The following is a 15197-nucleotide window of genomic DNA, read 5'->3' as shown; positions in this document are numbered from 1 at the left end:
TTTTTTTTTTTTTAATTTTTTTTTTTTTTTCAACGTTTATTTATTTTTGGGACAGAGAGAGACAGAGCATGAACGGGGGAGGGGCAGAGAGTGGGTTAGCATTTTGAATGAAAATATTTGTAAGGAATAATGCACATTTCCCTATTTTTAAAAATTATTTTCTGGGCTTCATAAAGCCTTGGGTTTTTATGGTACTCATTGGGAGCATCAGTTGCTTATCATCTTGTAAGACCGTGAGGCTCTCTGAGTTTGGGACTTGTAGGTCTGTTTGTCTTTAAGTACGTTGGGCCAGATTGCTATGCTATTGATGCTCGATATCTTCTGAGTTTATTGTCCTCTCTCTTCTCAGCCCTAGGTTGTATCTGGGACCTATGAACTCTTAAAATGAGTCTTAACTTAACTTAAAATGAGGAACTGAAGTTCCTCTCCAGGAAAGAGCCTTACTGGGAGTAGAATCCAAATTAAGCAGGACAGAGGGTCATGTAAAGGTGGAGAAAGGGAAGAAAGGCTTCATGCTTCAAGAAAATACCAGAGCTTATATGTTTTTCTTTACTTATTTTGATATAATTTCAGATTTACAGAAAAGTTGCAAAAATAGTATAGAAAATTCTTAGAGATTTTTTGCCAGGTTTCCCTAAATGTTGACATTTTACCAAACTTATGTTGTCCTTCCTTCTCCCTCCTTCCCTCTCACTCTCATACACACACATGCATGATTTTTTAATGAACCATTTGAAAGTCAGTTACAGACATGATGCCCTTTTACTCTTACTTTAATGTTCTTACAAAAATAAGGACGGGGCGTCTGGGTGGCTCAGTCGGTTGAGTGTCCAACTCTCAATTTCGGCTTAGGAAATCCCAGGATTGTGGGATCGAGCCCTGCCTCCGGCTCTGCATTGGGCATGGAGTCTGTTTGAAATTTTCTTTCTCTCCTCCTCTGCCCCTCTCCCACTTGGCATGCACTCTCTTTCTAAAATAAAAAAAAATAATAATAATAAATAAATTAAAAAGATTGTATCATCTAACAAAAAAATTTAAGAAAAAACAAGGACATCCATTGGCACAGTAAAATAACAAAATAAAGAAATTAACTTTGATTTAATACTATAATTTGTAGATCTTACTCAGTTTTTACACATAATGTTTTGATAGTAAAAGGAAATCCCAGATCATGTATTGTATTCAGGTGTCATGTCTCATAAGATTCCTTTAATCTGGATATTTCTCAGACTTTGTTTTTTGTGACTTTGACATTTTTGAAAGTTATGGGACAATTTTCCCAATAATGTTGATTATCCCTTGTTTCTTTTCCTAGTCCAGGATTCAGTCCAGGATCACACATTGTATTTGATTGTCACGTCTTTTTACTTTTCTTAACCTTTCTTTGTCTTTCTTGGTGTTAATGTTTTTGAAGAGTACAGGCCAGTTAGTCTTTTGGACTGTACCACAGTTTGGGTTTGTCTGATGTTTCCTTAGACTCAGATTATGCACTTTTGGTAGGAAAACTGCAGAAGTGACTCTGTGTCCTTTAGGGCATCAGTCATTATTAGGATGAGACACCTGTTGTTGGTTTGTTCTATAGCTGGTGATACAGTAACTTTCATCACTTGACTAATTTGATGTATGTCAGGTTTTTCCACCATAAAATTACTTGTACAGCTTTTAATTAATAAGTATCTTGTAGGAAGATACTTTGAGGTGATATAAATATCTCATTGCTCTTCAAACTGTTACCCGCTATTTTTAGCATTGATTGATCATTTTTATCTGAAACAATTATTACTCTAATATTACCAAATAGTATTTTCTAATTCTGTCTACATTTCATAATTGGCTTTCTGCAATAGAAAGAGCTTTTCTTTTCCTCCACTTACATACATATACTTATATATGTGTATGTGTATTTACGTACACATGTATGTCAGTGTAGACTCATGATTCTTACTTTACTCAATGGGTTATGTTCCTTTACTGTCATTATTTATCTTGATGCTCACATTGTCCTAGATTTGGCAAGTGGGCACCCCTTTAAGCTGCCACTAATGTGTCCTTTGTTATGTTCCCATCATTCTTTGAGTAATTTATGTTTTAGTTCAAGAAGCTTTTCTCTGTCGGGGCGCCTGGGTGGCGCAGTCGGTTAAGCGTCCGACTTCAGCCAGGTCACGATCTCGCGGTCCGTGAGTTCGAGCCCCGCGTCAGGCTCTGGGCTGATGGCTCAGAGCCTGGAGCCTGTTTCCGATTCTGTGTCTCCCTCTCTCGCTGACCCTCCCCCGTTCATGCTCTGTCTCTCTCTGTCCCAAAAATAAAATAAACGTTGAAAAAAAAAAAAAAAAAAAAAAAGAAGCTTTTCTCTGTCTCAGCACTGAAATCAGTCATTTCTCCAAGAAGTCCTGGTTTCTTTTGGTGAATAATGGTATTTTGAAATGAATATTTAGGGGGTGCCTGGGTGGCTCAGTCATTTAAGCATCTGACTTTGGCTCAGGTTATGATCTTGCAGTTGGTGAGTTCGAGCCCCGCATCAGGCTCTCTGCTGACAGCTCAGAGCCTGGAGCCTGCTTTGGATTCTGTCTCCCTGTCTCTTTGCTCCTCCCCCACTCATGCTGTTTCTCTTTCAAAAATAAATAAACATTAAAAAAATTTTTGAAATGAATATTTAGGTGTTAGGGTTCTTGGGGTTCTGTGGGCTTCTATCTGCCATATTTTTAAGTGTTTTGTGGGGAAAAAAAAAAAAACATAAGGAAGCTCTAGAGACATGAAGCTACCTAGCCTACCATCTCATCTTGAGTCTAGGAAAATTCATCTCATTTACATGATTTTAGTTGAATACAAGGTTATTATAATGAGAGAGAAGGATGGAATAAAATACTTCTGGAGAAGCATAACCACAAAAGAGATAAACACTGTGTCACATAAAAACATTTCAAAACAAGCTAAGAGAAGGTAGTAACAATGATAGAAGCAGTGAGAAAAAGTATAAATAAAATTTATAAAAATTCAGAAATGAGATGATTGGAGAAAAGGAAGATTTGAAAAGAGAAAAAGTAAAAGTTAGGCAAGAACTAGAAATATAAAAACATATATTAGAAATGAAGACTAAGTTAAAATGAACACAGGAGCAAATTTACCATGGATAATAATCTGAAGAGAAATAGCAGATGAAAAGGAAGAAAAATCGCAAAATAAAAAAGATATGAGAAAAGAAAAAAGACGGGGTAAAGTCCCTAAAGAAAACGGCAACAGAGAAGCAATAAAATACTATAAACTATAATTCAAGAAAACCTTACTGAAATAAAATAGGACTTGAAATACATCTAGAAAGGACTCACTATGTACAGGGGAAAATCCAGTGAGAACAGCTACATCAAGATGTGTTCTAATGACACTTGGACTTCAAAGTAAAAAATAATCCTAGGCAAAAAGTCTAAATTTCTTAAAAAGGAAGGAAAACAAGATTGTCAACAGACTAATTGACAATAGTGCTTTTCTTTTTTTTTTTTTTTTAACTTTTTTTAATGTTTATTTTTGAGAGAGAGAGAGAGAGAGCGCGCGTGAGTGGGTGAGGGGCAGAGAAAGGGAGACACAGAATCCAAAGCAGGGTCCAGGCTCTGAGCTGCCAGCACAGAGTCTGATGCGGGGCTTGAACCCATGAACTGCGAGATCATGACCTGGGTGAAGTCAGGCGCTTAACCAACTGAGCCACCCAGATGCCCCTTGACAATTGAGTTTTTTGATAAAAAATAGTAGGGTAACATAGTTAAGAAATTCAGTAAAAGAATCTATGAGACAAGAGTTTTACATCTCGTCACACTGAACTTTAGGTGTAAAGGCCATATGCATACTTCTATGAAGATATGAAGATTCAGGTTCCTTTGAGCCCTTCCTAAGACATCCACTGGAGACTGAACTTTAGAAAACCCAATGAATGAAGAAGCATCAGCATAAGAACTGTTAATGAAACATTAAATATATATGTAGCTATAGAACTTGGAACTAAATGAAGGGTATCAAGGAGACAGTGTAATATATAATAGCTACATACTCTGACAATGTAGATACAGTGTCACTATAAAAATGTGGGACAGCAGAGTAGGGAGGGCATGTGCGTAGTGGTAAAGCTCACTCACTGCCTTTTTTTCTTTTTTTAAAAACCAGCTTTATTGCAGAGTAATTTAATTGCCTTTTATTTTTTTAGCTAATTACCTTTTTTTTTTAATTTTTTTTTTCAACGTTTATTTATTTTTGGGACAGAGAGAGACAGAGCATGAACGGGGGAGGGGCAGAGAGAGAGGGAGACACAGAATCGGAAACAGGCTCCAGGCTCTGAGCCATCAGCCCAGAGCCCGACGCGGGGCTCGAACTCACGGACCGCGAGATCGTGACCTGGCTGAAGTCGGACGCTTAACCGACTGCGCCACCCAGGCGCCCCAGCTAATTACCTTTTAAATGTTAATTGAGAATAAAAGGCTATTGCCTGAAATGAGATGGTGAGGAAGAAGAGAAAAAAGAAGTTTTGGCTAATGTTACTGCTGTTTATCAAAGAATAGAAAATAGTCCAAAAATAGAACTAAAGTGTTATATAAAGGTATTAGTATAAAGGGAACCAGGAGAATAAAAATGCAAACCTTTCTAAATGCCAAAATATAAAATTTTAAAAAGAAAAAAAGAAAAAGTATATGTTCAAATAAAATCGATAACAGTGAAAGACTATACATACATACACACACACACACACACACACCAATAATCTATATGATATTTAACAATATGACAGAATTGAAGCCATACCTATTGATAATATCCATAAATGTCAATGGGCTTACTCTTCTAAAAGTAAAAAAAAAGTTCAGGTTGGTCCACAAGGCAAAGCCTACTTTTGTGCTGTTTATAGGAGATATACATAAATGGAAAGATTCTGAAAGGGTTAAAATACAAGGATGGACAAAGATAAATCAAATAAAAAAGAAAGTAGAAGTGTCATTCTTGGTATTTCACAAAGGTAGAATGCAGATTAGAAAGCATTACAGGAGACAAAAGGATACTTTATAATGAAAAAAGCTGCAGTGCCTGGTAAAAAGAAATGGGGACCATCTGCATACAGGCAGGAGCATTCTCCAGGATGTCTTATTTTATGGAAAGAGAAAATGTGTAAGAAATGAAGGAAGGGGAGAACATATGAATATGTATATGTGAAGTTCATTTTTTTTAAATAAAAGGATAAATCATTTTAAAAAGTTACCTGTGGGGAAACAAGGGAATGGAATGAAGTGGGGAAAGGGATAGAAGCTAGATTTTCTGAATGTGTCTATTTTGTAGATTTGACTTTTGAATTATGTAGGTATTTTATAGAACTATAAAACATTCTAAAGAAATTTTTAAACAAACAAAAAAAACCCACAAAAACAAAAGCAGCAGAGAAATGTAACTGTGTATGGAGGTTGTGAAGTGACCTCTCAGACAACTATTTCGTTGGCTTTCAAATACAGTAATTTAAAGTAAAGGTACATCTCTAATAGGGGTATAGCGTAACAACAACAACAAAAGTAAGCTGTTTTTAGTAATCATTGTTGGTCGCAAAGTTGATACTATTTTGAAATAATATTTGGGTGTTGTGGAATAAAGTCATTATGAAATGTATAATTAAGAACTAGGGTTTTCAGCAGGATAGAAAGGAGACAGAGCTTAGGTATATGAAGTGGAAACAATGTCTTCATGAATTTGTATTGGCAGTGTCCATATGAACTCCTAATCTGATTTATGTCTTTAAAAAAGGATCTTTCTTCGTTCTAGATACTGAAAAAAACTAGAAACACAAACTTAGTATAAAGAATATTTTTTTAAAAACGAGCACTCCGCACCCTAAGTATGATCTCTGAATACCATTTTCACCCAAACAAATTCGAGCTCCTTGGAGAAGGAGCTGGTTCTTGTACCGGGGCAGGAAAGGTGCCAGCTGAGCCTGGGACACCGTTCATACCAAAAGTGAGAAAGATGTCAGTGCCTGTTTATTAGGGTCATATCAAAAGAGACTCCCTCTTCTGGTTAAAGACAGGACAGTGTGAGCATCAGGAGAACAGCTGCGATGACCTGAAGCATATCGGATGTGCTTTAATCTATAATTTCCTAGTGTGACTTTTAAACAGAACTCTCCTTGATCGCCTTTGGAGGATGATGGGGATGCCACTGACGATTTTGAAAGCTGGTAAATACAGGGAAAGATAGAGAATCAAACACATATCCTGCTTTTTTTCCCTGTGAACTATAACGCAAGGTAATGAAGTAGTTGAAGAAGAGAAATTTTTCTTCATAGAATATTTTTGGTTAGTAAACAAAAAAGGGATGATGGGAAAATCACCACTTTTAGCCCTAACGAATCGTGTATCTGTGTAGTGACCATTAAAAGCTGCTAACACCATAAAAGGAGAGACAACCAGACTGAGTCTGCTTCCTGATGGAAGTGGTGGAAGATTACGACTCCGCTTTTGAGCTGTTCTTGACTCCCCCTCAAAAGACTCAAATCTGAATTTGATCAAGCCTGTAGCTGTAAACACTGATTTATACAGAATACAGAGGTCATTGGAACAACCGGTTACCTCCCGCATGGAGGCTACCAGTAACAGCAGACTCAGAAAAATGCTAAACAGACAAAAGGCTGTTTTTCAACAAATATGCTGCTAGAAAGAGAATGGGGAGATGGAGGGGAGAGGGAACACACACCTTAAAAGAGACTTAAGCAATAAATCAACCATTTGCAGTGTGTACATCTCATTGGGATCCTGATTTGATCAAGCAAATTGGAAAAAACTGTGAGACATTTGGGGGCATTTAAACATGGACTAGATATTTGATATTAAAGAATTATTAATTTTTAAAGGCGTCATATTGTGCTTACATAAAAAGTTATTTTTTTAGAAATACATACTGAGGGGCGCCTGGGTAGCTCAGTTGGTTGAGCATCCGACCGTTTTTGTTTATTTATTTTGAGAGAAAGAGAGAGCGCGCGTGTGTGTGTGCATGTGAGAGAGAGCGGGGAAGGGGCAGAGACAGAATTCCAAGCAGGCTCCACACCCAGAGCAGAGCCAGCACGGGGGCTCGATTCCACTACCATAAAATCGTGATCTGAGCAAACATCAAGAGTTGGACGCTTACATGATTGAGCCACCCAAGCACCCTGAGCATCTGACTCTTGATTTTAGTTCAGGTCATGATCCCAGGATCATGGGATGGAGCCCTGCATCGGGCTCTGGGCTAAGTGTGGAGCCTGTTTAAGATTTTCTTTCTCTCTCTCTCCCTCTGCCCCTCTTCCCAGCTCATGCTCGGCGTCTACAAAAAACAAAAACAAAAACCACTGAGATTATATTGGATGAAATTACATGATACTATATGATACAGTTATATCAGGAATTGGGTTCTAAATAATCTGTGGTTGGTTGGCAGAACATCTGTGAAGGACCAGACAGTAAATATTTTAGGTTTTACAGGCCATGTGATCCTTGTAACAGATACCTAACACTACCTTTGTGGTGTGAAAGCAGCCACAAACAGTGTGTAAACAAATGTGCATGGATGTGTTCCAATAAAACCTTATTTACAAAAATAGACAGTGGACCAAAGTTAGCCCAAAGGTTGTTGTTTGCTAACAACTCCTGGTCTGGATGGAAGAGTTGACCATGAAGTGACAGTTGTTGAAGCTAAGGTACATGGAGATTCATTATACTATTTTCTCTACTTCTATATATATTTGAGAATTCCCATGATAAAAAATAAAGTAGTGGGGCACCTGAGTGGCTCAGTCGGTTAAGCGTCTGACTCTTGATTTTGGCTCAGGTCACAATCTCACAATTTGTGTGTTCGAGCTCTGCGTCAGACTCTGTGCTCAGAGTGCGGAGCCTGCTTGGGATTCTCTTTCCCTCTCTCTCGTTGCCCCTCTCCCACGGTCTCTCACATGTGCACGCTCTCTCTCTCTCTCTCTCTCTCTCTCTCTCTCTCAAAATAAATAAAAAAAATAAAGTAGTTAGCTTTTGGATAAAATTAGGCCGCTGTTACTGTATTCTCTTTTGTGCATCCCTTTTATTAAACTAATTAGGAAGGAGCTTTATCTAGCTGGGGATTTTTTTAAGCTCTGAAAGAAGTAACATGTTGGACTTAGATATTGAAAGTACAAATGCACCTCTAAACCATTTTCACTGGTTTAACTTCTCTGTATTAGGTTTTGTTTCTGTGTGTTCTGTAGCTGACATTATGAGTAATCACTCATTTATTCCCTCATCTAGGCATCAGAGACAAAGTGTCTGATTGGGATGAGTTTCTGCGGCAGACCCTGGTGGGAGCGTGTAGCCCTCCTGTTCCTCTGCTAGAGGGCGTGAGTATTACTGCTTGCAGAACCAGTGTGGAAAACTCTTTTCATCTTCAGTGATATTTCTTGTCCAAGGAATCTTAAAATTGGTTGCTTGTTTAGCACTCTAAAGCAAATAAGCATCATTACTACAGACGTAGACAGAGGGTATTGCTGGGTTTAAACGTATCCTCAGAAGTTGCCAACTGGTGCCTTACTTAGTGCCCTAAAATATTCCAAATTGCTGACACATAAAAATCTAGCTTTCCAGATTCTTTTATGAAGTTGGAAAATGTGGCCTTTTTGGGCTCTCTGTAACTGAGCAGGTGTTGATTCTACTTTAGGAATTTGTAACTCCCACCCCAGGTGGATTGAGACCCCCTTTTCTTTCACTCAGAAGACCCTGGACCTATCGTATCCTTACCACCTACCTTCTTTCAACAGTCCTTTTAAAGTAGGGTAGCTTTTGAGCTTGTTAGTGAATATAATACAGGTTTCTTGTCTTTGTGAAATCAGTTTATTGGTTATGACATTTCTAAATTATATTTTGTCGCTTTCTGTCCTACCACTTACATGCTTTGTGGCATATGTGAAATGCAATGTATGAATGTTCCAGTTTCTCTACATCTTTGCCGACACTACTTACTCTCTTTTGGTTATAGCTATGCTACTGAGTGTGAAGGGGTATCCAATTTTGGACGCGCATTTTCCTAATGACTAATGATGTTGAGCATCTTTTTCTATACTGTTGGCCATTTGTATATCTTTTTGGAGGAAATGTCTTTGCCTGTTTTTAAATTGGGTTTGTTTTTTTTTTATTACAGAATTGTAAGAGCTCCTTGTATCTGATAACAAATCCAGACCAGATATATTTCCAGATGTTTTGTGGATCGTCTTTTCACTTGCTTGACGATATTGTTTATAGCACAAAAGTTTATTTTGATGTAGCCCAATTTATCTGTTTTGTTGCTGTTGCTTATGCTTTTGGTGTCATACCTAAGAAGGCTTTGTTTAATGCAAGGTCACAAAGATTTACTCCTATGTTTCCTCCTAAGTGTTTCATAGGTTTGACTCTTATGTCTAATTCTGTGATCCATTCACATTCCCCCTTTAAAACTCGATTGGTAAATACTCTCCCGGCTGACCTTTATATTTTATACTCAGACTCATTTCATTATGCTTAGCCAGAGCCTGGCACATACTAAGTAAACAGTAAAATTCTAATGATTGAATGAAATCATGAACAATGAATTAATAGGTGCCCAGCTCTACATCGACCATGATTCTGACCTTCTAATACTTAGCTGTGAATGTGTTCCTCCATTTGTTCGTATGTTCTTTTGCATACATATGAATATGTGAGCAGCGTCACAGAGCAGTTCTTATTAGGGGAAAAAAGTAAGTTTGAGTATTAAGAAATGACTAAGTGATAATGGAATCAGCATTCTTTTCTATTCTTTATTGTAGCTTTTAATGTATTTCTAGAGAGTGATGATTAAGCTTTTTCTTTCCATCAGCATAATCAAAACACTGTGTTCATAGGAACATTGTTGTGAAATGAGTGAAAAATCAGAAACAACTGAAATGCCATCGGTAGATAAGTGGGTAAAATACTGCTCACTTATAACAGAATATCAATAAAATGGTCTAACACAATGAAGAGGATTTATATGTACTATAATAGAAAGAAAGCTGTGGTGTATTCAGTAACAAACACAAATTAAAAAAGAGTATACAGTGCTCCCATTGTTCAAAAAATATAAGATAGACAGACACAGGTAGATACTGACTTGGGTGCAGAAAACCCAGCGTCAGAGTAAGACTAAGTGCTAAGTAAGACTTAGTAATAAGACTCAGTAACGACGATATTTTAAAAATTCTTATTCGATGAGACTATATACCATAGTCTTAGAGATAGAGATTTTAGAATAGTTTCATTGCATTGTAAGTAAGATTTTCTATAAGATAAACATTTTCATATCATCTAGAAATAATACTGTAGAGACTTGTATGATATTAGGCCATTCAGTGACATGACTTTGAGTGGATAAAAATATAAAGGCTAATCTGAGATAATTTAAAACTTGACTTTCTAGAATACTGTGTTAACTTCTCTTAATCATTTTACATCTTGTACCTACAGCTCCGTAATGGGAGGAACCCTTTAGATCTCATTGCTCCGGGCTCCAGGCTAGAGTGTCAAGCTTTCCGGGACTTGTTGAGCACTTGGATCGTTACGGTAGTAGAGAACATCGGAGGAAGGCTGAAGCTGCGCTATGAAGGACTGGAAAGTTCTGACAGTTTTGACTTTTGGTTGTATTACTTGGATCCATTTCTTCATCATGTTGGTTGGGCTGCTCAACAGGGATATGAGCTTCAGCCCCCATTAGGTGAAGTGTAATAGGACTTTTTAACTTTAACTGTTACATTATGGTCATAGTATGTTTTTATTAATGTTGATAAGACTGAAAAATGCATTACTCTATATATTACAAAAGCCTTTGTGTAATAGAGATATTTCAAAAAAAATGTGTATGCAGTTGAGTGCCTATTTTTTGTTTTTTGTTTTTTTTTGTTTTGTTTTGTTTTTTTGGTTTATTAGTAACTTGCCACGCATATTGATGTACTCATGGACTCCTGCCTCAGCTCCTACTGACCCCTTACCAAAATTGAAGAAAAATTCTCTAGGTAGCATTTAGATACATATAGGAGTAGTCTAGGTCTTGGTTCAAAGTGGATTAAAGTGATTAAAAGAAGTAACAGTGAGATCAAAACAGGAGTGACTGTTTAAAGCAAGTTTGGACGTTCTGTTATTTTGTGGCCTACAGCAATCCTTATAATCTCCCTGTAGGTATTTTCACCAGACTTGCTACCCACGCTCTGAATAGGGGAGACAGAGTACTGAAGTTAAGATGCAGGTTCTTTTGAATGAAGATGGTATAAATGGGCTGGAGCCCTTTCTTTTCCCCGTGGAAAGTGACTTTTTTGTTTACGCGAATGCTTTCAAAACAGTTATAAAGTAAGTTCTCCTCATTTAAAGCATCCTGTCTTGTTTTACTAAAGCCATCCAGCATCTAAAGAATGAAGCTGAGTGGCAGGAGATCCTGGCCAAAGTGAAAGAGGAGGAGGAAGAGCCACTGCCATCGTACTTATTTAAGGTAAGAACAAAAACATGATGGATAGTACTTACCTTTCACAGTGGGGTAGGGCACAGTAACCCCGGGGTCAGTGAATGCGCTGTGATAGTTGGAGGAGGAAAGAGGTTTGAAGGCTGGAGTGATGGGCATCCTGTTTCTCTTCTAAAGGTAGTCTAGGTTTTCTCCCAGAGTTCTCTTAAAGTGTTTGAGTCTTGTCTTTTCCACTTGTAACTACATAGCCCCAGTTGTTAACAAAATAAACTTGTTTTCCTCCAGATGGCCTTTGTGTGCCAAATAGAGAGAGTAGGAGTACTTCCAATACTTTTTTTTTTAATAATTTTTTCTGAATAATTTTTTTTCTGAATAATTTATTCAAGGAAAGAAAATTACAGGATTAAATTCTTTACCAGAAGTTGGACAGTTACGTTATTTTAACTAAGAGTAATATTCTGCTATATATGAGTATAAAATTAATGTGAAAATACTATAGTTTTATTCCCTCTTGGTGTTTGCATTTCAGGACAAACAAGTGATTAGCACTCATTCATTCTCTGTAAATATGAAATTGGAAGCTGTGGACCCCTGGTCTCCTTTTGGGATCTCTCCTGCTACGGTTGTTAAGGTAAAATGGGGGCAGCTCTCTTGGTAAGAATTCCTGTCAGGGTGACTGGTTTAGGAAAGTGGTAGTGTTTTGATCTTCAGGCTCTGCTGATATGAGCCATGTTTCTCCTAAGCTGTGAGGCTAGAATGACTTCTGTGCACATTTTGTATTTGTACTGTCCAGGTCTCTGCGGCCCATTCCTTATTCTGGGCCTGCTCACCCCAGCCAACCAAAGCTCGGGTGCCAGAGTAGTAGTGGGGTGTGCGGTCTTGGGAGCAGGCCTTACTGAACACTAGAGGGGACTTAACCTGGCAGGAAGCTTGCAGTGTCTGAGAAGTACGGGCACAGGCATCAGCGTCGGTATCCACCCAGGTGCAGGGCTCACTGGGTGAGGGGATGTTGGGGGAGGAGGTGGTCCATGTCATGAGATCTGCCCAGGATTGCTCTAGCATGGAGTCCAGACTCAGACTTCAATCTTTTGGAAGGCTGACTAAAGTAAGGCTCTGGTTGAGAGTAACCACAGGAGCTGGGCAGGTTGTCAGGCCCTGGTTACTCAATTACTAGAACTGAGGCCCAAGAGAAGGGGTTAGTTCGGCACTGGAGCAGAAGCCCATTTACCCAGAGTAGAACCAGAAGACTGGCATGACTGGAGCAGAAGTTGCTTGGATGCTGAATTATCTGATTGGTCGAGATTTTAAATTGTTTTGCTTTAGGAGAAGATTATTTTTGAACAGGGAGGGATTCTCAACCTACAGTGGGGTCAGAAGGCCCTATCTGAAGTCTAAACAGCTGTTGGGTGGCCAGGAGCCAGAGAAGGTTAATAAAATCTTTTAGGCATTTGAAACTCGGCTAGGATCCAAAAATTTAATATACAAGTGTGGCCGACTCCTCACTAAACCTAAACTAAATTGTGTTTGGAGCCCAAGTACTTAGATTTGAGCCCAGGTTCTGCTGCTTCTTTGCTGGGCAAAATGGGACAAGTTATTTAACTTCTTTTTAAATCCAGCTTCCTTATCCGCAAAATGAGGTTGATAATGGTCCCTACCTTATTAAGTTGTAAGGAAGATTAAAACAGAATTGATGTGTGGAAAGCATTTAATTAAAACAGTGCCTGGGGGCACCTGGGTGGCTTAGTCGGCTCAGATCATGATCTCACAATTCGTGCGTTCAAGCCCCATGTTGGGCTCTGTGCTGACAGTTCAGAGCCTAGAGCCTGCTTCAGATTCTGGGTCTCCCCCTCTCTCTGCCCCTTCCCTGCTCGCGCTCTGTCTTTCACTCAAAAATGAATAAACATAAAAAAAACAAAAACAAAAACAAACCAGTGCCTGACACAGCGGTAACATTTATTGAGTGCTTAGTGTTGCTATACCCACTGTGGCTATGAAGTTTTGTAACATGTTTGTCTATGCCGAGGAATGACACACACACATATGTGTGTGTATACATACACATAAAACCATTTGTCTGCGTTGTCTGTTCAATTGTATGTGCAGGTTTTTGATGAGAAGTACTTCCTGGTAGAAATGGATGATTTGCGACCAGAGAATCACGCACGGCGATGTTTTGTGTGTCATGCTGACAGTCCCGGTCTTTTCCCCGTGCAGTGGAGTCTGAAGAATGGTTTACACATCAGCCCCCCTCCTGGTATGTAGTTGTTGTTTTCTGAATTGTCCATCAGGGGCTTCTTTTTGAAATGGCATTTATCTCCCTCTCTCTCTCTCTCTCTCTCTCTCCCTCTCTCTCTCTCTCTCTCTGTGTGTGTGTGTGTGTCTCTCTGTCTCTCTCTCTCTTCATGCCCCAGTTTGTCCTCAACATTTTTTGGGTCCCAAAACAAGTATAAGTGAAGGCCTCGATTCCATATATTTAAATATTTGCAAGTTATAAGTTAAGCTAAAATGATTAAGTCAAGTTACGTTCTGTCCTCCTACCTTGACAAATATATCTTCATAACACCTGGGGTCCCATGCACGTTCTTGGTTGGCCCCTCCTATGTGTGTCATGAGGGCACAGAGGAATGTGAGAGTAGGACAGGCAGAGAGTGTCGGCAGGGTTGGGAGTTGGCAGAGGAGGAGAGACCTCAGAACCAGAACTCGGAGGTAGGAGGCAGATATCAGATGACTTTCAGGTTTCTGGGCATCCGCTTGGAGTGCAGCTCTTCAGACTTGAGAGGGAGGTTTATGATTAAGAGTAGGACTCAGAGAGGCTGCAGGTAGGAAACCAGCAACTCATTTCCCTGGTGTTTGCAACTTTGCAAAATATCTTTGATCCTTTAATCAATGCTCTTAAATATGATTTCGTTGAGCTTGACTGAAATTTTTAATAATTATAGCATAGAATATCTGGACATGTTAAGTGTTTATCTGCTTTTTATATCAGCAATCAGATTACTTGATTGGAAGTCTGTGTATCCTTTATTAGTAGGCTGTGGGCAAATACAACTTCGCTTCTTAAATGGTGAGTGCTGGAACACTGGGCTGGAATTGCTCTTATGTGTTAACAAGAGTCATAAACTCAGAACTTGTGCTGTTTATTCAGCCTTCATTCATCCAAAAAACATTTATGGAATGTTTGTTATGAGCCAGGTATTGGGCGTGTCTGTCACTGGGGAGGCAAAAGTGAGTATGATGGTTCCTTCAAGGAGCAAGTGGGGGAAACAGTAATGGAGCCTCCCAGGTTCTCTCATTAGTGAACACACAGTGGGCACACCTGCCTGGTGGTGGTGGCAGAGGGGGACATGCCTACAGGAGGAAGTTCTTGCTTTGCTGGAAGACTCTGGACATCCCAAGTTCTTTATCTTACCGCTGCCTTTGTGTGAAAAGGAAAAAACAATTATTAACGATACTGGAGCTTTCAGCTTTGTTACAGACAACTCATCTATCTCTGTAAGTAGGAGGAAAGTAGTGGGTTATGTCACTGGAAATGGCAGCTGGTTTACTGTGAGGAATAGAGGTGGAGGCAGAAGTGGAGTAGGGGGGACATGGTAACAGTCTGAGTTGGGCAGAGGAGGGACTGCAGGGGCCGTGTGGCTATCGGCTGGTGTGGTGTGGTAGCCCGCTGTTGCTCAGCTCTGCATGGCGGAGAGCTGGTCCAAAACGGTGGGGCAGCTGGGCAGATAGTGTTGCCAGGG

General features: G+C 39.1%; 1 protein-coding gene across 13 annotated transcripts in view; it reads left to right on the top strand.

Annotated features, from left to right (window-relative positions):
* SFMBT1 (Scm like with four mbt domains 1) overlaps positions 1-15197 on the top strand; it is a 131548-nt gene that overhangs the window by 91312 nt on the left and 25039 nt on the right. For all 13 annotated transcript variants that reach the window (XM_045493162.1, XM_045493172.1, XM_045493160.1 and 10 more), the window contains 5 exons: positions 8271-8359; positions 10476-10722; positions 11396-11490; positions 11990-12091; positions 13564-13714. In XM_045493162.1, the coding sequence (XP_045349118.1) occupies positions 8271-8359; positions 10476-10722; positions 11396-11490; positions 11990-12091; positions 13564-13714 (684 nt within the window). The remainder of the gene's footprint in view (positions 1-8270; positions 8360-10475; positions 10723-11395; positions 11491-11989; positions 12092-13563; positions 13715-15197) is intronic.

Source organism: Leopardus geoffroyi, chromosome A2, assembly GCF_018350155.1.
Source record: "Leopardus geoffroyi isolate Oge1 chromosome A2, O.geoffroyi_Oge1_pat1.0, whole genome shotgun sequence".
In the NCBI taxonomy this organism is placed as follows: Eukaryota; Metazoa; Chordata; class Mammalia; order Carnivora; family Felidae; genus Leopardus; species Leopardus geoffroyi.
The sequence above is the reverse complement of the archived record's forward strand: the minus strand, read 5'-3'. Positions and strand labels throughout refer to the sequence as shown.